This window comes from Geotrypetes seraphini, chromosome 3, assembly GCF_902459505.1.
Source record: "Geotrypetes seraphini chromosome 3, aGeoSer1.1, whole genome shotgun sequence".
Classification (NCBI taxonomy): domain Eukaryota; kingdom Metazoa; phylum Chordata; class Amphibia; order Gymnophiona; family Dermophiidae; genus Geotrypetes; species Geotrypetes seraphini.
The window spans coordinates 318,307,872-318,335,454 of NC_047086.1; the positions used below are offsets into that span (position 1 = coordinate 318,307,872).

At 42.8% G+C, this 27,583-nt stretch overlaps 1 protein-coding gene across 1 annotated transcript in view; it reads left to right on the top strand.

Annotated features, from left to right (window-relative positions):
- The window catches only part of FERMT1 (fermitin family member 1), a 130,810-nt gene that overhangs the window by 78,168 nt on the left and 25,059 nt on the right, over positions 1-27,583 (top strand). The window contains exons 6-10 of the mRNA XM_033939982.1: positions 1,059-1,161; positions 3,677-3,784; positions 9,883-10,014; positions 18,689-18,738; positions 25,534-25,658. Of these exons, the coding sequence (XP_033795873.1) occupies positions 1,059-1,161; positions 3,677-3,784; positions 9,883-10,014; positions 18,689-18,738; positions 25,534-25,658 (518 nt within the window). The remainder of the gene's footprint in view (positions 1-1,058; positions 1,162-3,676; positions 3,785-9,882; positions 10,015-18,688; positions 18,739-25,533; positions 25,659-27,583) is intronic.

The window sequence follows — 27,583 nt, forward strand, 5'->3', positions numbered from 1 at the left end:
ATGTTAACAATAAAGTTGCTATAAAAGTGCATAGCTACTGTATATGCAGGTACATGCTATTGTTTTATTAGGACACATGAGAACAGCCTTACTGGGTCAGACCAATGGTCCATCAAGCCCAGTAGCCCATTCTCACGGTGGCCAGACCAGGTCACTAGTACCTGGCCAAAACCCAAAGAGTAGCAACATTCCATACTACCGATCCAGGGCAAGCAGAGGCTTCCCCCGTATCTTAATAACAGACTATGGACTTTTCCTCCAGGAATTTGTCCAAACCTTTAATAAAACCAGCTACGCTGAGTTAATTGCATTACAGAATAAGCTCATTATCCACATTATTTTAGCACCTAAATGATCACACCCTGTTATGAATTATCTCCTTAATGAGTACTCTGCCCTAACACCATAGATTGCTTAGACATACTGGGCGTAATATTCAGTGCTATTTAGACAGCCGGGAACTGCTCCCAGCCATCTAAATAGCAAATAGCTGCTATCTGCCGATATTCAGCAGGGGATGGCCAGCTATCTCACACTGAATATCTCAGTCTCCAGATTGGCCAATGATGGGCTATGTCACACGACATAACCAATCACTGCCAATATCCAGCAGCTTGCCGGCTTAGTTCAGCAGTGGAAAACAACCACTTAAAAGGATGGTACATCTTTGCTCATTGAGACTTAGCCAGCTAGCCACTGATCTGGCTATGTCTAAGCCAGCCAAAATTAGACTGGAAATTCAATGCTGGCAGTCATAAACAGTATTGGCATTGAATTTCTGGTGTTGCTGTGGATCATGGGAGATCACCACTGATCTCCCATGGTCGGAATATGAGCCTGACTGACTTTTATTGCCCAGTGAATCAGCATAGAATATACAGTAGCGGAGCTGCAGGTAATACTCCTTTATGCTTGTAGAAATTGAATGCTATACGGATGTAGATTGTAAAACAGTAGAGCTGTGATTACAGAATTTCATTTAGGACTATTAGGTCATAACCTACCTTTCTGTGATCTAACCTTTTATGTATCTTGCTCTTCTTCTCGTCATTTAACAGTTGGCTGGACTCATCCCGATCGCTCATGGAACAAAACATCCAGGAGAACGATCTGTTGTTACTGCGCTTTAAATACTATAGCTTCTTTGATTTGAATCCAAAAGTAAGATGATCATTCATTCTATGTAAATTATGTGTGGGAAGGGCTAATTGACTATTACATACACAGACATGTTACTCCATTCTATGCACTTCAAAAAAAATGCATACATACACGGTTATTTTGTGGGTAATTCCAAGGCAGAGTTAAATCAAGAAAAGCAACTACATGAATACTTCTGAATACTCAAAGTTATGAGAGCAATTCTATAACTGAACCCCTCCATGTAGATGTCCCATGGGTGGGCAATAGAAGTCTATTCTATAATGGCACTTAGGCACCTACTATAGTTTCCGTTATAGTAGTATATTAGCATAACCCCCAAAATTAGCATAACCCCTAAGGGGGGAATTCATCAATCAGTATTATGGCGTGAGTTAAGATAATTAGTGTGCACTAAGGCCCCGATTCTATAAACAGCGCCTAGAAAAGTAGGCGCCAAGGAACATGGTGCATAGCAACTGTCAATCTTCAGTTAGGCGCTATTTATAGAAACGCCCTTAGCAGTGCCTAAATTGGACTTAGGCACCAGAAGGCATCAAAATTTTAAGCACCCCTTATTGGAGGAGTGTGTGGCGCAGTGGTTGGATCTACAGCCTCAGCACCCTGGGGTTGTGGGTTCAAACCCCGCGCTGCTCCTTGTGACCCTGGGCAAGTCACTTAATCCTCCATAGCCCCAGGTATGTTAGATAGATTGTGAGCCCACCGGGACAGAGAGGGAAAATGCTTGAGTACCTGATTGTAAAAACCACTTAGATAGCTTTGATAGGCGGTATATAAAATCCTAATAAACTTGAGACTTGAAATTTAAGCCAGGGTTTTCTTGACCTAAATACCAGTGCCTAAGTCCAATTTAGGCGCCTACATGAAAAAGACACCCAAGATCCACCCTTAATCATGCCCACTTTCTGGTAGGTGCCTAAACAAAATCAGTAGATGCCTAATGGTTCAGGCGCCTAGCAATTAATTTCAATTTAAGCTAATTATTGAGCCAATTAAGTTTATCAGCACTGATTAAGTTAATTAAGTAAATTAGGCGACTAAGGGCTCCTTTTACTAAGCCGCGTTAGGGCTTTAACGCGCAGAATAACATGCATTAAATTGCTGCCCGTGCTAGACCTTAACGCCAGCATTGAGCTGGCGTTAGTTCTAGCCGCATAGTGCGGGTTTAGTGCATGTTATAATGCTGCGTACGCTAAAAACACTAATGCAGCTTAGTAAAAGGAGCCCTAAGTCAGGTAGGCACGCTGATTTAGGTGACTAACTGTAGGCATATTTTATAGAATCTGCTTTTAGCATTTTGCATGGGCTAATTCCTTTAATGTGTGTTAAGGCTATAATTAATTCTCCCCTAAATGAAGTAGAGATGTAGGTTAGAGAATGACACGGGGACAAATTTTTCCCCATCCCCGCGGAGTTCTATTCATGTCCCTGCCCTGTTCCTGCAAGCTCTGTCTTCATCTTCACAAGCCTCAAACTCTTTAAAATCGTGTGTTTAAGGCTTGTGCGGTTAAGGCAGAGGTTACAGGAATGGGGCAGAGACAAGGACAATGGCAAAACTCGCGGGGACGGGAAAATTGAGTTCCTACAGGGACGGGGAAAAATTTGTCCACATGTCATTCTCTAATATATGTATCTTACAGTATTCTATAAGTTACCCACGTACATGGGAGAGGCGCTGATGTCCTATCTATGCTTCACCCCTGTGTACTCCCTGCTTATAAATACCATCTAAGTTAAGCGGGTATTTGCAGAATAACAACTAGGTACCTTGCTGGCACTTACAAAGAGACGTGGCTACACCCTAGTGAAGTGCAGGAGTAGCCTTAAGGGTTAGCTCAGTCTGAGAACAAGGGCAACTGTTTTTTTTTTTTTTTTTTTATAGTTCAATAGTTTTTATTGAATATTATAAGAAATTTACAGAAAGCAGTTCAAACACACAAAATCTGAACAAGACACAATGGTATAGAAAAAGTCCATATGTATAATCATTTACTTACAACCAGATTAATAAAAAGAATCTAGGGTATGTGTAACTGCTATTAGAAGATATATGAAAGGCAGAAAAGCAGGGAGAGTGAAATAAGAGAGAGGGAAAGAAAGAGGGAGAAAAAGAAAAAGAGAGGGATAGATAGATAGAGAGGCAGAAGTGTCTATTGGTTAGAATGAACATATGAATCTACACTGCAACTCCTTGGGACTCTGGGCAAGTCACTTAACCTTCCAGTGCCCCAAGTACAAAATACATATATAATAACAGTTTATATACCGCAATACCGTTAAGTTCTATGCGGTTTACAATAGATTAAGCGAGGTACACGACTGGATGGACCCTTGGTTTGGCCCAGTACAGAAACTCTTATGTTCTTAGGTACCAACATTGTATGCACATGTGATCTTATAATAGCCATTTACCACATGTAAAGCATGGTGTACACACAGAAAATGCTTTACAAAATTGCAGTCATGTCGTATATTATATTCTCCAGTCAAGTATTCGTTTTCTTTTTTGATTCAGTACGATGCGGTTCGAATAAACCAGCTGTATGAACAAGCACGGTGGGCCATTCTTTTGGAAGAAATAGACTGCACCGAGGAAGAAATGTTGATGTTTGCAGCACTACAGGCATGTACTTGATCTGGGTTACAAAACCGTTTTCTTCCAAGTTTTATTAGAATTTGATATTTCACCTATCAAAAAGATGTGTAAGGAGCTTACATAATAAAATATTAAAATAGCTATAAAACAAAAGAAAATCAAAATTGTGTTAGGACGTAACATGAAAGTGTGGGAAAAGGGGTGAATTACAATATAGAGAGAGAAAAATAGGGAAGGAAAACACAAAAGGAACGAACTGAAGAGCTGAAATCTGCTATGGTGATACAAAATTAAAATAGGAAAATATTTAATAATAAGCATCAAGAAGCAAAAATGTTTTAAGGTTTTTTTTTTTAAAAGATTAAGGGCTCCTTTAACTAAGCTGCGATAGCGGTTTTAGCGCGCGCTGAATTGCCCCACGCGCTAGACACTAATGCCAGCATTGAGCTGGCATTAGTTTTAGCTGCATAGCGCAGGTTTAGCATGCGTGACAATTCAGCGCACGCTAAAAACGCTATCGCAGCTTAGTAAAAGGAGCCCTAAGTGAGGTCTGAAATCTCAGATGGGTAGGGAGAAGATTCCATAATTCGGGACCTTGTATGGAAAAAAATAGCACTACGAATGGTATCTGGAAAAAATTATCTGAATGTGGGTATAATCAAATGGTCTCGATTAATAGATCTTAAAGTTCTTGAAGGAACAAAGGGCATCAAATGTCTGCTGAAAGGTGAACATATTGAATGCCAGAAAATAAGGGCAGTCCTTTGGGCTCATTATTTCTTTGACCTATTCTCTTTGTCCTAAGTTATCAGGTTATGTTATTCAGATAGCAGTCTGAATATTAAGAACATAAGCAGTGCCTCTGCTGGGTCAGACTAGAGGTCCATTATACCCAGCAGTCCGCTCACGGCGGCAGCCCATCAGGTCCAGGACCTATATGGTAATCCTCTATCTATACCCTTCTATCCCCTTTTCCTTCAGGAAATCATCCAATCCCTTCTTGAACCCCAATACCGTACTCTGTCCTATCACATCCTCTGGAAGCGCATTCCAGGTGTCCACCACCCTTTGGGTGAAGAAGAACTTCTAGCATTGGTTCTGAATCTGTCCCCTTTTAATTTTTCCAAATTCCCTCTCGTTCTTGTAGTTTTCGGAAGTTGGAAGAATCTATCCCTCTCCACTTTCTCTTTGCCCTTCATGATCTTGTAAGTCTCAATCATGTCCCCTCAAAGCCTCCGCTTTTCCAGGGAAAAGAACCCCAGTTTCTCTAATCTTTCAGCATATGTAAGGTTTTCCATACCTTTTATCAATCGCGTAGCTCTTTTCTGAACCCTCTCGAGTATCGCCATATCCTTCTTAAGGTACGGTGACCAATATTGGACGCAGTACTCCAGATGCGGGCGCACCACCGCCGATACAACGGCAGGATAACTTCTTTCGTTCTGGCTGTAATACCTTTCTTGATAATACCTAGCATTCTATTTGCCTTCTTTGAGGCCACTGCACCGACGGCTTCATTGTCTTGTCCACTATTACCCCCAAGTCCTTTTCTAGGGTACTTTCACCCATTACCAGCCCTCCTATCGTATAGCTGTACTTCGGGTTTCTGTTTCCCACATGCAAGACTTTACATTTCTCTATATTAAACTTCATATTGCCACTATGAGGAAAAGATCTGAGCTACAGAATGACGGAGGGAAAACATTTATCCCCACCCCCATCCCCGCAATCCATCTGATCCCATCTGCACAAGCCTCGAATAGTTATGATTTGATATTGAACTTATTTTATTAAAGTATAAAAAGAAACAATATTCTGTACAATTGTCATTTTATAAACACAAATAATACACAGCAAGGATCAACAAAACCCCTGTCTCCCCTCCCCTTCCCAAATATCCCCTCCACTATCAAGAAAACTAAATAAGCCAAAAAGTATTACGGAATGCTACACAGAAAAATCATACTAACTGAATACCACATTCACACATGACAGGAATAGTATTAGAGGAGTGCAACTAGGGCAACTGCCCATGGTCAGAGAGAACCCTAAGCCAGCTGAAAGCTAAAGAAGCATGGCCTTGGCTTTACAGTCCCCAGTTATGTCTAACACCAGCTCTATTGGGATACATATTTCAAATCCGATATATTCTAATTACAAAATAGAAAATAAAATTATTTTTTCTATCTTTCGTTGTCTCGTCATTTTATTCTTCAAATCATGTTGGTCTCAGGCGCTGGTGTCTGTTTTCTTTTGTCTTCTCTTAGCTCACTTGCCAGGGTCTCCTGACCATTTGACATTTCTTCTTTTCTTCTTCTCCATGCTCACCATCCATCTTCTATCTCTGTGTATGTATTGTTTCCCATGTTCAACATCTCCCTTCTCTATGTCTCCTATACGTCCCTTTCTAGTATTTCCCCTGTGCCCATCTCCCTGCCTTCATCATCTCACCATTCTATGATCCCCTCCCCCTGTGTACAGGAAGTAGGGAAAGAGAGAGAGAGATCCAGGGTGCATCTCTCCCACTCCCTCTACTGCCACATCCAACTCAGTGTCTTTCAAACTTTCTTGAGCCGGGGCACACTAAAGGTAGAGGCCATGGCTTGAAGCACCTAGAAGTGTGCAGTTGTCACCGTGATGACATCATGCATAAGCATGATATCATCACGTCGATGTCTGCGCACGTGGAGAGGCCGTCCAGATGGGCCCTGAGATGCCAGTAGGGGGTGCCAGCAGGGAAGAGGGCCGGAGAGAAGGAGAGGCACTAGTGCCAGCTGATTGCCTACAGCAGTGTTTCTCAACTACTTCAAGCTAAGTACCCCCTAAGTCTAACAAATATCAACTGAGTACCCCAACCACAGACCTCCCTAGGCCTACCGAAGCTCTGCCCCAGATCCCAGCCTCTTTACTAATTGTAATGCAATTTTTTCCATTCATTTTTCATATACACAGCAAATATAAATTCTCAAAACTGATACATGTCAGTCACTATATTGAAAATAAAATCATTTTACCTACCAGCGATCCTCTGCAGGCTGCTGTAATTAGCTTTAAATGTGAGACTGGGAGGCCAGGGGGGAAGCCGGAAAACGCTAGAGAGAAGGGGGAAACATACAGGCCTTTGGCGAATCAGGCAGCGCTGGCACTGTACCGTGTAGGGAAGTCAGCTGGCAGACACCTCTCTTCCTCCTCAGTGTGCCGTGGCACTTGGAATCTCAGGAGGCACACAGTTTGAGATACACTGGCCTAACTGAATTCCATGCACAACCTAAATTTTCTTAATTGGCACGGTAATTGCCACACCATTAAAAACCAATTAAAACAAGTTTAATTAAGATTGCACATGAAATTCCATGCGATGCCTAGTGACACCTATGTCGAGGCACCTACCCCTGCCTAACAACACCTATCTGAAAAGTAGGTGTGGTTAGGGGCAGAAAGTAAGCATGGTATGATTTAGGTGTTGTTAGGCACCAGTAAATTAGGCCTGGAAAACCCTAGGACGCCTAGGAATGCCTAATCCCACTTATGCATGGTTAGGCATGATTCTGTAAACGGTGCCTAGCAGATGATTAACAACCATACCTAGTGGTACTTAGAAATTAGGGCCTGATTTTATAAATGGTATCTATCTCCATAGGGCAAATATGGTCTGCAAGAATATTCAGAAACACCAGGAGCACACTGAAACAGGTGAAGAACCAGTAGGGCAAAATAGTATTTATTGATCAACAATAGACCTAAATCAGGGGTGTCAAAGTCCCTCCTTGAGAGCCGCAATCCAGTTGGGTTTACAGGATTTCCCCAATGAATATGCATGAGATCTATTAGCATACAATGAAAGCAGTACCATGCATATAGATATCATGTATATTCATTGAGGAAATCCTGAAAACCTGACTGGATTGCGGCCCTCGAGGAGGGACTTTGACACCCCTGACCTAAATGAAGCCACATTTTGGCAATTGCCTACATCAGGGGTAGAATTTCAGCTTTTCAATGAAGATAATTAAACAAGACCAGTCTTAGCTGTGACCTTGTTTAATTATTTAGCACATTAAGTCCTTTCTGCATCCAAACCTGAAATTCTACCCCTGATGCAGACAACTTTTGAAACATGGCTGCGTCGGGTTTATTGTTGACTAATAAATGCTATTTTGCCATACTGGTTCTTCACTTTTTCCAGAGTGCTCCTACATCTCTATTGCTCTGGTATCATTTGCATCCCTTTTTCATTAGAGAAATTATCCAGATAGTACCTCAGAATATCCCAGTCAGCATCGCTTATCTGGATAGCAGGCACTGTTATCTGGATAAGTGCTTTTCAATATTGATCTGTCTATTTTTATATTTATTTTGGCAAAAGGAAATAAACCCCAGTAACAACTCACGCTGGTTTTTACAAAGCTGCGGTAGAGATTTCTACCGCAGGCTAGCAAGGTAAATGCTCCAGTGCTCATAGGACACCGGTTATCAGCGGATGCCTAAGAAGCGGATGAAAATTGCATGTCAATTACTCTACAGCGTCCCATACAGAATCGCATCTACTGTAAGGCACAGATGCCTTAAACCTTCCCCCTCCCGATTTTCTAACCAGTGCCCATGTCAACCAGTGCCAGTTAGAGAATCGTGCCTGCCTGATCGCAAAGATAGGTGGGGGGGGGGGAGTGTCGAGGATCCTCTGCTGCAGCCGGCTCAGCTGATTGCGGCACAAGAATCCCCAATCAGCTGAGTCAGCAGGACTCCCCAAAACCGGGACTCAGCAGATTGAAGGGAATTCCCCTGCCACAATCAGCTGAGCCGGCTGCAGCAGAGGATCCTCGACACTACCCCCCACCCCACCCCCATTGAGATAGGCACTATCTTAGCTTTCTTCATTCACCAGAGGAGTGCTTAAAGGGACTTAATAGCATTGGTGCACCAAGGGCAGGGCGGGGTGAAGGTGTGGTCTGCCCTGGGTGCATGGAGCTCAGGAGTGCTGGAGCGGTTACGGGTCTGTGGTCCATGTGTGCAATGTCGTTGGCTCCACCGGCCTCCATCCCCTCTGATGTCAATTTCCTGATCTGGGGCGGGGAACTAGCAGAGCCGATGGCCACGAGCGGGCAATCTAAAACCCCATGACTAGTGGCGTAGTAAGAATGGTGCGGGAGATACGAACCGCCCTAGGCACCAAGTTGGCGGGGGTACTGGCACCTCTCTGCCCCACCCTGACATACCATGCCATCCCTCCCCCACCCGCCCCGTACCTCCGTATTATCTTTGCTAGCATGAGCAACTTCTGCCTGTTGCTCACACCAACCTGGTTCCCCTCTGAATCACTTCCGGGTCAGGGGGCCAGGAAGTGACATTAGAGGGAATCCAATGCTGGTGCGAAGAGCATGCTTGCAGAAGCCACTCGCACTGGCACAGATTAAGAGGTACAGGGGGAGGGAGAGTGCGTGGAATGGGGGGTGGAAAGGAATGGGAAGTGTGAAAGGAATTGGGGTGCAGGGGGCATAGGGAGGGCGCCATCGCCCCAGGTGCCTCCTACCCTTACTACACCACTGCCCACGACCAATCCATAAACCTTCCCACTGCCTGGAAGAGGGGGGTGCTCTGGAAAGAGAAGTGGGTGCTCCATCCCAGATTTCTGCCTTGCCAGGTATGCCACTGCTTAACAGCCAGTGCCTCTGCAGGTTTTACTGAGTAAAGTTCAATGTTCATTATGACAACTGGTTTCAGAAACACTTGACTACATGAAATTGTAGGAGATACAGCATATCTCTACCCATGTAGATCAATTAATATATTTACAGAATATACCTGCATATGTCCTACTACTTTGGAAGACATTTTTGCCAAATACAACTGTTTCATTCATTCATTCATAACTACTTTTTTCAGGAAAATAATTAAAGCATGGGTGATTAAACAGCAATTTTCAGATAAATCTACAAAAAAAAATCTTAAAACACGAAAGCATTATTGTACAACCTCAACCCCTCCCACCCCAGGGCCAGCTGTTATAAATGATCACAGTGATATCACAATATAATAGAGTGGTAATAGCACTTTGAGCTGCTTATAATTAAAATATAAAATGTAAATCTTTGCATACTTGTCTTATGCTTTATATTTGATATCAGTATCATGTAGGCAAGTTGTCCTCCTCGTCAGAAATTCTCGATTTCACAGCCGAGGGTGAAGCCGATGAAGTAGCAGTTGCTCTTTCTAATTTGGAAGTTGCTCTGGAAGGTGGGAAAATGGATAAAATTTTGGTATGTACAACATGCATGTATTCTTAGTTTTACGGCATCTTTTGTGGATCTCATATTTACATTTCTAAGCATTTATAATCATTTGAATTGCACTGCAGTGAATACTGGACCCAATATTTGGCTGAGATGGCTTAACTTTATTCACATATTTAGTGCTGCTATTCTTTAAAATGAGTTTACCTCTGACCAGCAGCTAAACTTTTAAAGATAGGCCTACTATATTGTAGGCTCTTTTCACATATGTCAGGGTCCAATGTTTGAAATGATTTAAGAGGGCAGGAGAGGCTTCTAGAAACATGTTGGCAGATAAAGGCCAAATGGCCCATCCAGTCTGCCCATCCACAGTAACCATTATTTCTTCCTCTCTCTAAGAGATCCCTTGTGCCTATTCCAGGCTTTCTGGAAATCAGACACAAGCTCTGTCTCCATCACCTCTTCCGGGAGACGGTTCATGCATCTGCCACCCTTTCTGCAAAAAAGTATTTCCTTAGATTATTCCGGAGCCTATCACCTCTTAACTTCATCCAATGCCCTCTCATTGCAGAGTTTCCTTTCAAATGAAAGAGACTCGACTCATGCGCATTTACATGACATAGGTATTTAAACTTCTCTATCATATCTCCCCTCACCCACCTTTCCTCCAAAGTATACAGATTGAGATATTTAAGTTTGTCCACATAGGAGGGGCCTTAGACACATGGGCCAACCCAATCTTAGGTTGGCCCATGTGCCTAAGGCCCTGCCCATAGGAAGGCCTTAGGCAACTGGCCCATTTCCGGTTGGCCCAGGTGCCTAAGGCCCCTCCTATGGGAAGAGGCAGGCCCGCCATCTTTTAAGGTTAGTAGGGGGGCCGTGGGGGTTGGGGATGTGTGGTAGGAGGGTCTAGGGGGAAGGGGGTTTGGGTTGTGTTGATCATGGGGGGAGGTTAGCCGGCAGGAGGGCTTGGGCTCCCTCCTGCTGGTTATTGGTGCGGTTTGGGGGGCTGTTTTTTTCAGCAGGAGGGCTTGGGCATCTCCTGCCGTTTATTGTGGCAGTTCGGGGGGGGTGTCAGCAGGAGAGATTGGGCATCTCTCCTACTGGGGTGGTTAGGAGGGATCGTGGCAGGTTATGGCTGCCAAACGACTAAGTCTAGGTCGGCCCACCTCCCGCCCTATTCACTCCTCCAAAAATGCCCCTTTTCACTCAAGGCGTACAGAGGCAGGGTAAAGACCTAAGCTGGTTTTAGATACCAGCTTTGATTATCGGTACTTGGACAATCTGTCTTTTTGATCGTCCAAGTACTGACTTAGGCCACTTTTTGAACTTTTTAATTTTTTTATTATGAGCCCCATAGTATTATAGTTTCTGTGTGTCATATATTCATATTTCCTTTTATTATTTGAGTTCACCCTTTCATGTTCCAACTGCTGTTTCCTCCATGTTGCTATTCCCCCTGTCTGTCCTGGCAGGCTCACAATCTTTCTAATGTACCTGGAGCAATGGGGGAGATTAGGTGACTTGCCCAGGGTCAAAAGGAGCAGCATGGGTTTGAAACCACAACCTAAGGGTGCTGAGGCTGTAGCTTTAACCGCTGCACCACACTGTTTGTAACATGACATCAGATCTGCTCTGGTAACTCCTGCTGAGTTGTTTTATTACTTCAGTAAAGAAATCGCCTCACAAAGTAAGGAAAACAGTTCAACCATAGCTACAAAGATTGAAGGTAATTGTTCAATCTATGAGTAAATATCTGTGGAGCACAGTGATATGAGTAATGGTACAATAAAGTAAAGCAAATTCATTCTTGGTGAAACCAATTTCTGAAGTGTCTGCATTAGTCTACACCCATTTACCTAACCGGTAGATATATTATCCATGTTTTATTGCCTGTATCTGATTACTTGCAAAGTATTTTCTTTGCAATTTTATAAGGGCACTCTCTAAAGTTGAAAGGGGATAGATTCTGTACAAATGTAAGGAAGTTCTTCTTCACCCAGAGAGTGGTGGAAAACTGGAACGCTCTTCCGGAGTCTGTTATAGGGGAAAACACCCTCCAGGGATTCAAGACAAAGTTGGACAAGTTCCTGGTAAACTGGAACGTACGCAGGTGAGGCTGGACTCATTCAGAGCACTGGTCTTTGACCTGGGGGCTGCTGCGTAAGCGGACTGTTGGGCACGATGGACCACTGGTCTGACCCAGCAGCAGCAATTCTTATGTTCTTATGTACAGTGTGACTAATAAATGCCTAATTTCTTCCAATTAAAATGTCACTTGGCCACATGCAGCTTAAGCCTTCCTAAAACCCAGGCTGGATCATGCACCCCTGTCGATCTAGGCTGAGAATAGAGACAGAGGCAAATGAGGAAAAAGTTCTGCTTCTTGTAACTTTTTTAATTCCCCACTTCCTGCCGCTGATTGGTCCTAGTTAGCTGATTGAGCCAATCAGCATCCATAGGTGGAGAAACATTTTCTCTAACTCAGTGTCTCGAACTTATTTAATTCTAGCACACTAAAAGGAGCAAATGTTTTTAGCAGTAATTATAATTGATATTATAAAATTGCAAAACCAAAAAAAATTGAGTTATTTATTTAAAGTTCTTTAAGTTATATATGGGTAATTGTAACAACAGTGAAACTAAAGTAGATTGAATAGAATGTGCTTGTTTTTGAGTGCAAAGTAACTCAAAGCATGGCTCGATAGTCAACAAGCAAACACACATTTCATCATCCACCATCTGCAGTCATTCTCTTTATTTCGATTTAATTTCTGTCAGAACTGAAAATCCAAGTTCGCAAAGATAAGAAGATCCAAATAGTAACAAAGCCTTGATTGCTTTGTTGCTCAAGTTAGGATAACTACTGCATAAAAAATAAAAATAATGCTAAAATTACTTGCCATTAGTTTTCAAGGACCAGTCACGTCAAAGAATGATTCTTATCTGGGCGGTTGTATCCTTACACACGCAGACACTCATAGCATTGACAGACTCTTGTGTACGCGACGTACATGTCATCTATTCTAGTGAAGGAAATTTTAAAAAATAAAGTACAATTCTGTAATCTCTTGTGGCACACCCAAAATCTGTTTGGGGCACATCACTGTGCTGTGGCACACAATTTGAGAGAGACCGCGCTAACTCCTATAATGACAAGAGAGAGAAGAGAGTAGAGTGGCAAAAAGTGAGTGAAAGTGGGCACATAAAGTGGAAAAAGTAGAAGATTGTATAAGTTTGATGTTTCCCTAGTACAGGGGTAGGCAATTCCGGTCCTCGAGAGCCGGAGCCAGGTCAGGTTTTCAGTATATCCACAATGAATATGTATGAGATGGATTTGCATGCACTGCCTCCTTGAGATGCAAATCTATCTCATGCATATTTATTCTGGATATCCTGAAAACCCGACCTGGCTCCGGCTCTCGAGGACTGGAATTGCCTACCCCTGCCCTAGGGAGAAGGTTTTAAAAAAAAAAAAAACACCAAGAAAATCTGTTCACCATAGCTCTGCTTCCCCTGCAATTCTTTTCTTACAGCTTTCCAAGTAAGTCATTTAGAGGAAATAATTTCAGTCTTTCAGCAAACATGTGAAAATATACCAGAAATTATCATATCTGTATGCAAAGAGTTATGTTTGTGTTTGCCTCAGCATGCGGGTTAACCATTAACTTGTTATCACTAAGCAAAAAGCTTGCATTTGGAGTCTGCTTTCAAAGAAACACTTGAACCTCCATTCAGTCAATTAGAACCAGCAGGCTACTACTGCCATGAAACCAAACTTGTTTGCACTGGCAGGTTGATGGAGATCAATCAGTGCCCAGCAAGATGAAGGAAACAAGAGACAGATAAAGAAAGTGACATGAAAAGGAATAGAAAGCAGAAAAAAAAAAAAAAAAAAGCAGCAATTCAAATGGGATGGAGACCACAATTACAACTTAGGAATTAAACTAGCACCAGAGACGAGTTGCCCTTATAATCTGTCTTTTCAGTTTTCTGGATTTTCACTTCGAGTGGTGACTTTTTAAGGTAATCCCCTATCATAGCAAAGATTGTTTTTCTGAAATCTAGAGCCCTCACGTTTGAATTAACCATTTCCCAATTCTAATATTGAACCATATTATGCAGTGATGTCATGGTAAGTGATACGAGATGTTCACCTACAATGATATCAATAACACCATCCTGTTCTCTCAGGGTTTCTGCAGCTTGTTGCAGGTTTCCAGGTCTTGCTGCGTCTTGTCAGGTAGAAACCGACGTTTCAGCCACCATGCTGTTGTTTCTTCAGGGTATGCTCTGAGGTCTGCAGTTTGTCTTTGTAAACAGTGAGTTCACTGACCTGATTGGGAACAGGGCAGTCCATCAATTTGAATTTTGACAGGAAAGTTAGTTGGTCAGAAATGTCAATTTTGTTGTGAAAGTCAGTTGGTATCTTTTTCCATAGAATGGAAAAGTCTCTGGTGGTTTAAATATGTTCTCCCCGTGGAGCTGGGTTACATGTTCTCTCAGGGTTTCCGCAGCTATAATTCGAAAGGTTTTGCTGCAGCTATGATTTTAGGTGTCTTAAAAATGGTCAAAGAATTCTATTGTGAGAGTATACTGCACTGGGTCAACTCTTAAGATATTTTTAAGATATTGGGAGAGATGGATGCTGGTGATACTGGTGCCAATGAGACAGGACGAGCAGAGGCAGAGCTGTTAGCTCAAGGGGTGCTTAATGTCAGTCTTCGAGGGCCACAATCCAGTCAGGGTTTCAGGATTTCTCCAATGAATATATATTTACCAAAAAAAAGAAGAAGCTGACTTTTTACAATTTATAAATTTATCAAATCTATTTATTAAACCTTTCCCACTGTTACCATAGATATATTTTTATATTTTATAAATATGTTTATTCCCCACTCTTACAAAGCATAAAACATACAACATTTCATTATACAACATCAAATTACTGCTTAGAAAGCCCTCAGTCCCTCAATGTCCAATCATTCCAAGTCCAGTTTTTAAAGTTTCTCTATTAATTTCGAGCTACATGGACTTCTCCTGTGATGATCATAAAATCATGTCACTGTGAATTCATCTTTGATGACAAAATAACGGCTAGATAAATTAAAGCTCTACTCACTCGAGGAATGCAGAGAGAGGGGAGACATGATCGAGACGTTCAAGTATCTCACGGGCCGCATCGAGGTGGAAGAAGATATCTTCTTTTTCAAGGGTCCCACGGCAACAAGGGGGCATCCGTGGAAAATCAGGGGCAGGAAACTGCACGGTGACACCAGGAAATTCTTTTTTACTGAAAGGGTGGTTGATCGCTGGAATAGTCTTCCACTTCAGGTCATTGAGGCCAGCAGCGTGCCTGATTTTAAGGCCAAATGGGATAGACACGTGCGATCTATTCACAGTGATAGGTAGGGGAGGGTCATTGGGGTGGGCAGACTAGATGGGCCGCGGCCCTTATCTGCCATCTATTTCTATGTTTCTAAATAATATTCAGCCGGCCCAACATAATCTTGCGTTTCACCATATAGGTGTCCTCAGGAGCTGAAGCCGCTTGAGGTTTTCATACACCATGTATCTGTCATCCTGTATTTTTATCATAAAGCAACTGCAACACAGGCTAAGAAATCTCACCTCCCGATCAAAATAAATAGATTTGACAAATTTATAAATTGTAAAAAAGTCAGCTTCTTCTGTTTTATGGTAAGAGTTACAACTTTGGTTTTGTGGAAGCTTTTTATATATAATGTCTTAAGTGTATATTGATTGGTTTACCAAGCAATGAATTTACATGAGATCTATTTGCATGTACTGTCTCCATTGAATGCAAATAGATCTCATGCGTATTCATTGAGGAAATCCTGAAATAGCAGGTTTCCGGGTCTTGCTGCATCTCTGTATAAAGAACCAATGTTTCAGCCATCATGCTGTGGCTTTCTTCAGGGTATGCTGTGAGGTCTGCAGTGTGTCCTGGTGGGCTCACAATCTGTCTAATGCAGGGGTCTCAAAGTCCCTCCTTGAGGGCTGCAATCCAGTCAAGTTTTCAGGATTTCCCCAATGAATATGCATGAGATCTATGTGCATGCACTACTTTCAATGCATATTCATTGGGGAAATCCTGAAACCCCGACTGGATTGCGGCCCTCAAGGAGGGACTTTGAGATCCCTGGTCTAATGTATCTGGGGCACTGGAAGATTAAGTGACTTGCCCAAAGTCACAAGGAGCAGCACAGAGTTTGAACCCACAACCTCAGGGTGCTGAGGCTGTAGCTCTAAGCATATGCCACACTCTCCTCAATAAGGAAAGCAACCGTAACAATGCATCAGAAATAAACAAAACTAAGAACTGAATGTGATGATCTCAGAAGAGGAATGGAGTTTGATAAAAGAGTGTCCCTTCTCACAGAGTATCCCCACTAGTGGATTAAAGGTTTTGAAGAAAGAATATCACTGTTGCTTGGGAAGATTTTACAATATAGGGGGAGATATTCAAAGTGATTTAAGCAGCCAGGAGGGGCTCATGGCCGTTTTAACTCATTTGTCCAGAGCTAACCATCCATATTTAGCGAGACTTATCCGTGCTTAGTGGCGTAGTAAAGTGGGGGCGGTCTTCCTAAGGGCATGGCACCCCATCTCCTCTCTGCCCCCCCAGCTCCTCTCCTTATCATGTGTAAACACCCCTTGCCTTCCCCCTTACCTTTTTTACTTCCCCAGCATGAGGTTGCTGCTCTCGTCAGCATCAGTGCTCTCTCTGACATCACTTCTGGGACCCGCATGTAGGAAGTGACGTCAAAGAGCGAGCGGACATTGACGTGAGCATGCTGCTCACGCCGGAGAAATTAAAAAGGTGCGGGGAAAGGGAAGGGGGGCACGCACAGCAGGAAGGGGGAACAGGGAAGAGGGTGGGGGAGGGGCCCACTGGAGGAATGAATACATGACCCCCCTCCCAACCACTTTCCCATTGGTCAGTAATCCCCCTCCTACCCCTAAAGATATGAATGAAACAGTTCATAGCTGCCTTTATGATCGCTTCAGATGTTATGGCCAGTCCTGGTAGACCAGCATACAGGTTCCTAGAGTAATCTAGTGGACAGTGTAGTCAACCATAGAGGTGGGGACTCAGGCCCATATCCCACTCTAACTACTACACTTATGGTGGATTATGTGAGACTTCCAAAACCCATCAAAATCTCATTGTACCTACATATAGGTTACACAAGCATAAGGGTTATTAGGGTGGTATATAGGTGGGTCCAGTAAGTTTTAGGTGGGTTTTGGAGAGCTTACAGTACACAATCATGGAGTTATGGTGAGATGTGTACCTGGTCCTTTTTATATGAAGTTTAGTACATTGCACCCTAAGGTGCCCTACTGCTCTGCTGGGATGTCTGTGTGGCCAGTCTACTAGAATTGCTGGTCCCTCCTACATCCCAAAGGCTTGTTTTGTGCATTTTTCTTTTGAACATGTGTTGTTGTTTTTTTAATGATGCACAAAGAGTTGCATTGGAACTGGATTCAGGGTATATATGGATAGTTTCTTGTGGGTTTCATTTTATTTGAGTATTGGGTGGGAGGGTGGGGACAAATTTAATTGTATTTTAATGTCTAAAAGTTTATTGTGCTTTTCTTGTGATATTTTATGTATATGAATTACTTGTTGCACAATTGTAGTTTGAAAGTCTAATAAAGATTAAAAAAAAAAATAAAAAAGAACATTCAAATAACATATGAAAACAAAAAGAAAGAAAATGGTGCACATCTGAAAAAATGGCCAGTTTAAAAAAAAAACAAAAAACCCCAAGATAGTTGTTTAGCAATTTTGAAAATGGGTATGTTTGGTACTGCATTTTTTGTGTGTCTTCCATAAAACGACAGAACTCAGATCTTCACTGGTTGCTGATCGGTGAATGAATTGAATTTAAGGTTTTGTGCATAATTTTCACATTGCTATAGGTCAATTGTCCGGTGGCTTTATGTTCTATTTTGCAGCTGTACCATCCTATATGTACATTACTCTCTTCAGATAAGATGTGTTTGGAAGTGCCTTCATTGATTGCTGTTAAGCTCTCAGTGAGTCGCGAGACTATGCTATCGGTATAGGGTCTGGTGTGTTGGAACGCTTTACCATTGGAATTAAGATAGGTTCCTACATTTCTGTAGTTCAGAAAAGGGTTGAAAACGGCCTTGTTTGGGCGCTGCTTTGTTCAGTGACAGGTGAGAGTGTGGAGGGGGTGTATGCTTTTAATTTTTCCACTGCGCTTGGTGGACATGTTTTTAAGATTTTATCTTGTTGATTTTAAATTTGTACATATGTTTTATTTAATGTTATTATGCACGTTATTCTGTTACCCGCCTAGAATTGTTGGATAAGCGGGCTATAAATATTTTAAATAAATATCGAAAATGCCTCTCAACATGTTTTGGGAATGTATTTTTTTACAGCTTATTACCTTTATTGAACTAACTTCATTTGAGTTCAACAGTGAACTCATTCAAGTATGGCATTACTGTGCAGTACTGTTTACCGTCTTTTCTTATGTTAGACCTTTTTTTTATTTGATATCTTGGGTCAATCAGATAATACATCTGGACCTAAGTAGTTAAAATATATGTGAACACTAAATTTCCAAAACTACATTTTAATACTGCAGTTACAAAGCCCATAACTGTTTTTAATTTCTCAACCATTTTTGCTTTATCCTAGGAGGATATCACAGATATACCAAAACTTGCAGACAATCTCAAGTTATTCAGGTGAGTATCAGGAAAGAATACAGGAATAAAAAGATTATGCAGATCTGGGAAGGGCATTGGGCTGCACATTTTCAAAACAATAATGACTTGTCCAGTTTCTTCCAAATTCAAGAATAGACAGCTTTTCCCCAGAAAATGGGTTCTCTTTCTAACAGAGCCATTCATTAAAATACATAAGGAACATAGTAAGGGGGGTGTGGTCCACCCCAAGCGCAGTCTTCCTAAGGGCGTGGCAGCACCCCTCCTCCCCTCCATTCCCCCCCCCTGCTCGCCCACCTGCTTGCTCACTCCCCCCTGCTCGCTCGCTCGCTCTCTGCTCCTCTCCTTGCTGTGCACACCTCTTTCCTTCCCCTGTACCTTTTTGGCACTCTCTCCGATGTCACTTCCGGGACCCACGCCTATGAAGTGATGTCAGAGAGAGTACCAAAAATGTTCAGGGGAAGGCAAGAGGGCGCACGCACGCATCTGGGGAAGGGGTGCCACCGCCTAGGGTGCCCCTCACCCTTACTACACTACTGGGAACATGGTTTGGGCATGGCTTGGGTGGGTTTACAGTCTACCTTTGTATTCCCATTTTACCCAGGAAATTGCTGGGGAAAAATTTCCACACTGGATCATTCTGCTTAATATCATAAGAATAGCCATTCTGGATCAGTACCTGGAAGAAACCCAAATAGTAGCAACATTCCATGGTACTGATCCCAGGGCAAGCAATCTCAGTAGCAGACTGGATTTTTCCTCCAGGAACTTGTTCAAACCATTTTTTTTTTAAATTAGCTATGCTAGTTCATGTCTATCTCCAAAATGAAACTTCTTTTAAACTGTGTCCTTCTTACTTAATTGGCAGTATTTACAACTGTATATTTGTAAATAAAACAGGACAGCTACACATGACCTGATATCACTTACATGAGGAAGTTGTGAAACTGCCACGACCACAGGCATGTGCTGACATCTCCACTAAAAGTTGCTGGGCCCATGCCACTCACTTTATTTCAGTGTGTGTCTTTTCAAAATGGCTGCGCTGCAAGTGTCAGCTAATGCATGAACTCTTGCTCTCTGTTATGCGATATAGAGTTCGGCACATCCCCGCGGTTAACCACGGGAAATCATCCCCATGTCATTCTTTAAGGAGAGAGGGCACAGTCATTGACCCTCAAGCCTTGCATTGAAGAATGCTGGTGTAGAAGGACTGAGGTTGAGATAGACATTAAAGCAGGAGCCCCAAAGTCCCTCCTTGAGGGCCGAATCCAGTTGGGTTTTCAGGATTTCCCCAATGAATATGCATGAGATCTATGTGTATGTACTGCTTTCAATGGTCGTGCATATTCATTGGGGAAATCCTGAAAACCTGACTGGATTCGGCCCTCAAAGATGGACTTTGGGGACCCCTGCACTAAAGAATGACAGTCTCTGGTATCCAGAGCAGATATGATGATGTCATAATGTCTCATTGCAAAAAAAACTGTGGAGTGACAATGTTCCTAAATGGACTTTATTTGAAAGTGTCAAAGTTGCAAAGGTACACTGAAATCATCCACATAAAATAATTCCATCCACATAAAAGTAAATCATCCACATAAGAGACTTAAAGGACCTATCCGCTAGGGATACAGGACCCAACACGGTCCGCGTTTCGACAAAAAGTCTTCTTCAGGGCCTGGGGGTCCTATAAAGGTGAGTACGTGGGAAACAATTGTGTGGTGAGCCGGAAGTGAAACACTGCTTGCATTTGCAATGGAAAGGGCCTCATTCCACCAATGTCTAAGAGCCAATCACATCAGTGTTGTCACAATGACTTCATTATCCTATACTTTGCTCACATAAAAATCAGAGTACGAATAGGCACAGCCACTGACCCTCAAGCCTTGTATTAAAGAATGCTGGTGTAGAAGGACTGAGATTGAGATAGACACGGGATGGTTTCCTGCGGTTATCTGCAGGGACAGTGACAAATTTCTGATCTTTTTCTTTAATACCACCAAAACTGAGTATATATTAACCTGGACATAGGCGTCGGAACAAGGGAGGCCACAGACATCATGGCCTCCCCAAAAATTGGCAGTCGGAACAGCCAGTTATGGCTCTACTCCCCTACACACCTCCCGGCCGCTGTAATTTTAAATCTTCAAGCAGCCACCGTGCAGTGTCACTGCAGAATGAAGACTTATGGGGCAGGCCCACTCGCTGAAGCTGTGCGACAGCTGCCCGAAGATTTAAAATTACAGAGACCGGGGAAAGGTATGTGGGGGAGTCAGGAGTTGGAGAGAGAGGTCATGGTGCAGGACTCTGCTGGGGCTAGAGCGGAGCTTTTGGCCTTCCCCCCCAACAAAAAGTGTTCCGCTGCCCATGATCCTAGACATCTCAGATCTAATCTCTACATTCTGTGTAAAATGGAGCTCAAAACACGTCAATTGCAGAAAGAGAACTCAGACCCTAGCTTGTTTAATTTGTAACCCATTGCTCTAACCAGCAGACCACATCTTCTCCCTTGAAACATATGTCATCCAGTAAAGAGACGGTCCATTTTTGTTTATTGACTTTTATTTCTGTTAATTTTCAAGAAAATTAAATCCGTAGCAAAACATGTGCTTTGTCAAACCTGCCAAGCAAAGGTACTTGGAAGCTTTTACATTTCCTTAATGCTTTCATTAAACCCAGTCTAGTGTGGTGCAGTGGTTAAAGCTACAGCCTCAGCACCCTGACATTGGGGGTTCAAACCCATGCTGCTCTTTGTGCCCCTGGGGAAGTCACTTAATTGACCTAGGTACATTAGACAGCTTGTGAGTCCACCAAAACAGACAGGAAAAATTCTTGAATACCTGAACAAATTCATGTAAACTATTCTGAGCTCCCCTGGGAGAATGATATAGAAAATTGAATAAACAAATAGTCTTATACCTTTCTGTCTACATTGAAATAAAATTGCCTCCAGTTTCAATTTATTTGTCGTAATTTTCAATGAGCAATAAAAGCGTTAGACAAATGAATCATGGTAATTCCGGTCCCCGCAGACAATACAAAGCTCAGTCTTCTGAAGCTTCTACCCAACCCCTGCAATCACCATGTTTACAGAATGTGTTTCACTGTACCAGAAAGCCTCTGATAGTGAAGGGGTGGAGGAGAGGTTCAGAGAAATGAATGCAGCATTCATGGCAGGGTCAAGGTGTGCTGAGATGAAAGACAATGCATCCCTTTGAAGTTGCATGAGTTATTTCAGCGAGGCTTTGTTATTATGATTATTTGATCCTTTTGCATTTATTGTTGTTTGTGTTTAAGAAACTATTGTTTAGGCCAGTGGTTCCCAAACTTGGTCCTGAAGGCACCCTAACCAATCAAATTTTATGTGGCACTTTTAGAGGTCTTTCCTTTCCCCCCCTCCCCCCTAGGTCATGCACTAGGGCGCTGCCATTACTGTGTAGTATTTGCAGAGAGTTAACCCAGCTAAGTGTTCCCATGTTAACTCTGCTTTAGCCAATTAACACATGATAAGTATAATGCACTAGTCAGCTATTGCTTCCATGCCCACTCTTCACCCATGCCATGACCCCTGACAGAAAAATTCTTTAAAAATTCAGCAGTGCACAATTTAACACATGGAAACAAAGAAACTACCACAAAAATACCTCAACACATTTGTGTGGTAGCCTGTACCACATGTAAATGCATGATAAGGACCAGATTAAGCCAATTACAGACAGAGAAAGAACCTGCATATAATTTATTTATTTACAAATGTTTAAGCCCGTTACATTAATGGGTGTTAAGAGTAGATGTGTCTTTCTTTCTTTCTCTCTCTCTCCTTTTCTGCTGTCTGACTGTCTTTCTCTCTCTCTCGGTCGCTTTCTACACTCAGGCCCAACAATTGTCCCTTTCTATTCCCTTCCTCCTTCCTTCCTATGTCCTTAGTGCCCCCAGTGCCTCCTTCCCATGTCCTTAGTGCCCCCAGTGCCTCCTTCCTATATCCTTAGTGCCCCCAGTGCCTCCTTCCTATGTCCTTTGTGCCCCTTCCTATGACCTTAGTGCCCACAGTGCCTCCTTCCCATGGCCTTAGTGCCCCAGTGCCTCCTTCCTATGTCCTTAGTGTCCCTTCCCATATCCTTAGTACCCCCAGTGCTCCTTCCTATGTCCCCCCTCATTGCCTTCCAGCCTATGTCCCACCCCCTCCCCCAAAGCTAGCCAGCCTACCTCCCTCCCTATCTGCCGCGCTAAAGCCAGCCTGCCTGCCTCCATCCCTCCCCAATCCTGTTTCTTCTCCCCCCACATGTGCAGCATCTTTCCTCCCCTCTCACCCATCCCCTTGTGCCTTTCCTCTGCAGCATCTTTTATCCCTTCCCCCCTCCTATCCCCCCCATGAAGCAGAAACCTTGAGCAGCATCTTTCTATCCCTCCCTCCCATCATGCAGCAGAACCCTTGCACGGCATCTTTCTATCCCTCCCTTCCCCCCAGTGAAGCAGAACCCTTAAGCAGCATCTTTCTATCCCTCCCTCCCATCCCCCCGTGTAGCAGAACCCTTGAGCAGCATCTTTCTATCCTTCCCTCCCATCCCCCTGTGTAGCAGAACCCTTGAGCAGCGTCTTTCTATCCCTCCCTCCCATCCCCCCCATGCAGCAGAACCACACTGACCCTCCCATTATGAAATCAACATACCTCCTTCCAAACAGCAGTGTCAGCAGCACTTTAAACAGGCTGCTTCGCATTCTTCTCCCACCGGGTCCTACCTTCTGGCGCATCGCCGCAAGAACGACATACTTCCCTCCAAACAGCAGCGTCGGCAGCACTAAACAGGCTGCTTTACAGCCGTCTCCCGCCAGGGCCTTCCCTGTGCTGCATCGCTGATAACATCATCAGTGATGCTGCAGAGGGTAGACCCGGTGGGAGAAGACCGCAAAGCAACCTGTTTAAAATGCTGCTGTTTGGAGGGAGGCATATTGGTCTCGCAGTGAAAGAATCGGCGGGGTTCAGATGGGAGGGAGCGATAGAAAGATACTGCGGGAGGAGCATGGGGACATTCGGGAGGGGCTTCGGGGGCGATCTTACTAGGGCTTATATTAAGACCTATCCCAAAAATCATGCTAGGGCTTATTTTGGGGGAAACACGGTACATCGCAGCTATGAAGGGAAGAGCCATTTAGCTTTTACTGGTTTCCCTCCATCACTCTACCATAGGCCATAAAAAGTCTCCTGTATACAAGCAAATTGAAAACTTGAATTAGAAATGCAGATTGCATACATAGTATCTGAGCGTAGATTTCAAATATTTCTACCTCAAACAGGTGAGCAAAACAGCAGGTAAGCAAATAAAAATAATAAGTGTTTATCTCAAAGGTTCCTGCCAGAATGTGTCCTCACTCGCTAGCCCCGCAAAGTGAGCCAGTATAGGACAATCAAGCCATTGTGACATCACTTCTATGTTCTTAAGTATTTGAATAACCAGTTAAAACTAACCAAATAAGTTATCCACTTAAACCCAATATATCACAGTCTCAATAATAATAATGCTTAATTTAATTTAGTCTGGATTGATGAAATTAGTTAGGAAAAAAAGAATTGTTAGATCAGTCTATTTTTAATACAAATGTACCTGTGAATATAATCTGGCAAGGGACATGCTGATAAGCTGCAGGTTTTTGCGAACAGGCTTCACTTCAGCCTAAATTAAATCAAGTAGCCCGTTTTAAAGATATGCACTTATGGAACTGCATTGTGAAAGTGTTTTCTTTCTTTTCGCTCTCTAAAACTCAAAAATAGTTCAAACTTTTATTGCAAATTCTTGTAGACTTAATGAGATTTGCAGTTTCCAGATTTTGATTTGAATGAGAGTAAGATGGGCAGACCAGCGGCCAGATACCAATGCATGATTGTTGCAGTCGTCTGGGTCTCGCCGCGTCTGAGTAAGCAAGACCCGGACAACTGCAACCATCATGAAGTCTATGAAAACAAATACCAATGTGTGTTCAACTACAGTAGTTTTAAATTTCTTTTTTATTTATATTTATTCCCGTTTAAGAATTCAATACAAGAAAAAGCATTGGCTTCAGCTTGCTGTACAAGTTGAAGTCAGTGCTCCTGCCATATGATTTTCGCACTGTGGTACAGATGCTCATTTTGAGCAGATTAGATTATTGCAATGCACTCTTATCTTGGAATACCAAAGATAAAGTGCAAGGCGCTACAAGTGTTCATGAATTCTGCAACACAATTGATTGTGGGTATGTCTCGAGGGGCCCGCATTATACCAATCTTGAAGCTGCTGCATTGGCTTCCAGTGCAGCAAAGGCTGCAATTCAAGGTTCTGTCTATTGTGCATCAGATCTTATATCATAGTGCCCCAGAGTAGTTTGGGGACATGTTGAAACAGTACTATCCAGAGTGTTAAGGTCAGAAAATGCAATGAGGCTGACCTTGACAGAGTAAACACTCGCATCACATGTGCATATAGGGTTGTCAAGCTCCATGGGTGCATATAGGGTTGTTCTCCTCCATGGGTGTCAAGCTTTGGAATGGTTTGAGCAGGCAAATGCGTTTGTGTAAGCCCAGGGATGCTTTTTAAAAAAATGTTGAAGATATAATTGTACGTGACAGCTTTTCTGTGAAGCTGGAGAGTTCAATGCATTAGGTTCTGGAAGTCGCTTGCTTGATGTACGTTTTATATTTTGTATGTTGATTGTCCATTGCTTTGGTTTGAAGTGGTATATAAGTTTAAATAAATAAATAGATTATTAATAACAGTTGAAAAGATGAAATGCTATAGATGTCACCTTTTAAAATGGATCTTTCTGTTTATCTTGCAGGCCTAAAAAGCTAACATTAAAAGCATGTAAACCCTATTGGTTCTTATTTAAAGACACATCTATAGCATACTTTAAAAACAAGGAAGCTGGACATGGAGAACCCATCGAGAAGCTGAACCTTAGAGGTAAGAAGCTATGCACTACGTAAGCAAAGGAGTAAGAGCACATAGCAAGCTACAGATTGCATAAAAATGGTGAGGCTGATATTTAAAATTGTTTATGCTGCCGACACTGGAATGCATTCACTAGAATGCGTTTTTGGCCATGTAAACTAATATAAGGCCAAATTTTATCAGTATTAGGAAGAACCAGGGGTAATCTGTTAACTGTATATTATGTATGTTAACCTGTAACCCGTCCTGAACTCTTGGTGGAGGATGGGATAGAAAACTTGCGGCCTCTTTTACAAAGCCGCCCTAGCGGCTACTGCGTGGCAACAGCCCCGAAGTCCTTTAAATCTCTATGGGCTTCGGGGCCGTTAGCGCCGCGCAGCCGCTGCGTGGCTTTGTAAAAGAGGCCGTTAATTTATTAATTAATTCAATTTCCAGTACAGGGCCTACAGTATATGTGACAATGTTCAGTCACTCTCGATATATATCTCTATAAATGGGCCACATCAATAGCCATCCTAACCTTATACATGAAACTTATGAGGGTAATATGTAGCCCATGATGATCAGTGTATTTTAAATGCTAACAGCTGCAGGCAGAATTAGCCCCAGATATTCAGTGCTAGGCATTAGTTTCTCTGGTACTCAGCGATCCCAGGATATAGACTGTGAGAATATTTAGAGCTGTGGGAAGCTATGAACAGCCATGCTTCAAGTCTGTTCCAGTTTATTTGTTTGCCGGTGGCAATGAAATGGTGAAAAATTATGCTTTGTTTTCTTATACATTGCCAGGAACCGCCTATACTTCATTCACATTAAAATCTTAGCAGAAGGAGTTGTACAGTTTCAAAAATTTAAACAATTAAATACTGCTAAATGTCTACTCTGCAGGAGGTGTTTTTTTTATTGATTTTTGTTTGTTTAAATTACATGCCTCAATGGATTTTAGAAATGTATCTTTCGTTGCACTACAAGTAAGGCATCTTTCTTCTCTAGTCAATTATTACGATCTTGGATTATTTTCTTGTTTCTTAGCGGCTTGCTATGGCATGTCTCCCTTGCTCTGTGGCAAACCTCTATCAAATATTCTTGCCCCTAGCCATGTCTCTGCAGTGCCAGCAGTTTAATGTAATTAAATTTGCTTTGTGAGCAGTTGCAGCTGTAACATTTCCTCTGGGTATGTTCAGAAGATGAAAGACAGACCTGGAAAAATACAGGCTTCCTTTATGTCATTGATGTGAAAAATAAAGAATTCATAGCACAAATGTGGTTAAAGGGGCTAAAGTAAACCATGAATAAATCTAGGAACCCTAATATACAAAATATTTGTGAAAGGCTCTTTTGCCTAGGTATAATTTGAAAAACTTCTTAAGAGAGATATACACAAAGAGGGAAATTTTATGAATGGCTCTCAAAATTCAGTGCCAAAAAAATGATGCTGAATATTTTTCAATAATGGGCATTATAGAACTGTGTAAAGCACCAGGATTAATGATCAGTTTTGAGGGTGAGGAGTTTGGAATGGGACGATTCATCGTGGCCATTTCATGACGGGCTGTTTCAACACGGGCGCAATGAAGCAACCCCAATGAATCATCCTCTCCATGATAAACTGCAATGAATCGTGCCCCGGTGCCTCTCTTCTCTGCCTCCCCCCATCGGTGCCTCTCCTCCTCCCAAGTCTCTCCTCCTCTCCGCCCCCTCCACCTCACCCCCTACCAATGCCTCTCCTTCTCTCTGCCCCCCCCCCCACATAACTCTTCAAAACTTCACTGGCACATCTTCCACCCCCTGCTTGACCAACCTTGGCTCCCTTCTGATGCCACTTCCTAGTCACAGGACCAGAATATGACATCAGAGGTATGCGGGCTGGAGGGCATTCCTGCCTTGGGGAGGATGTGGGGGGTGCTCCTAACTTAGGGCGCTTCTTCCTTTGGGGT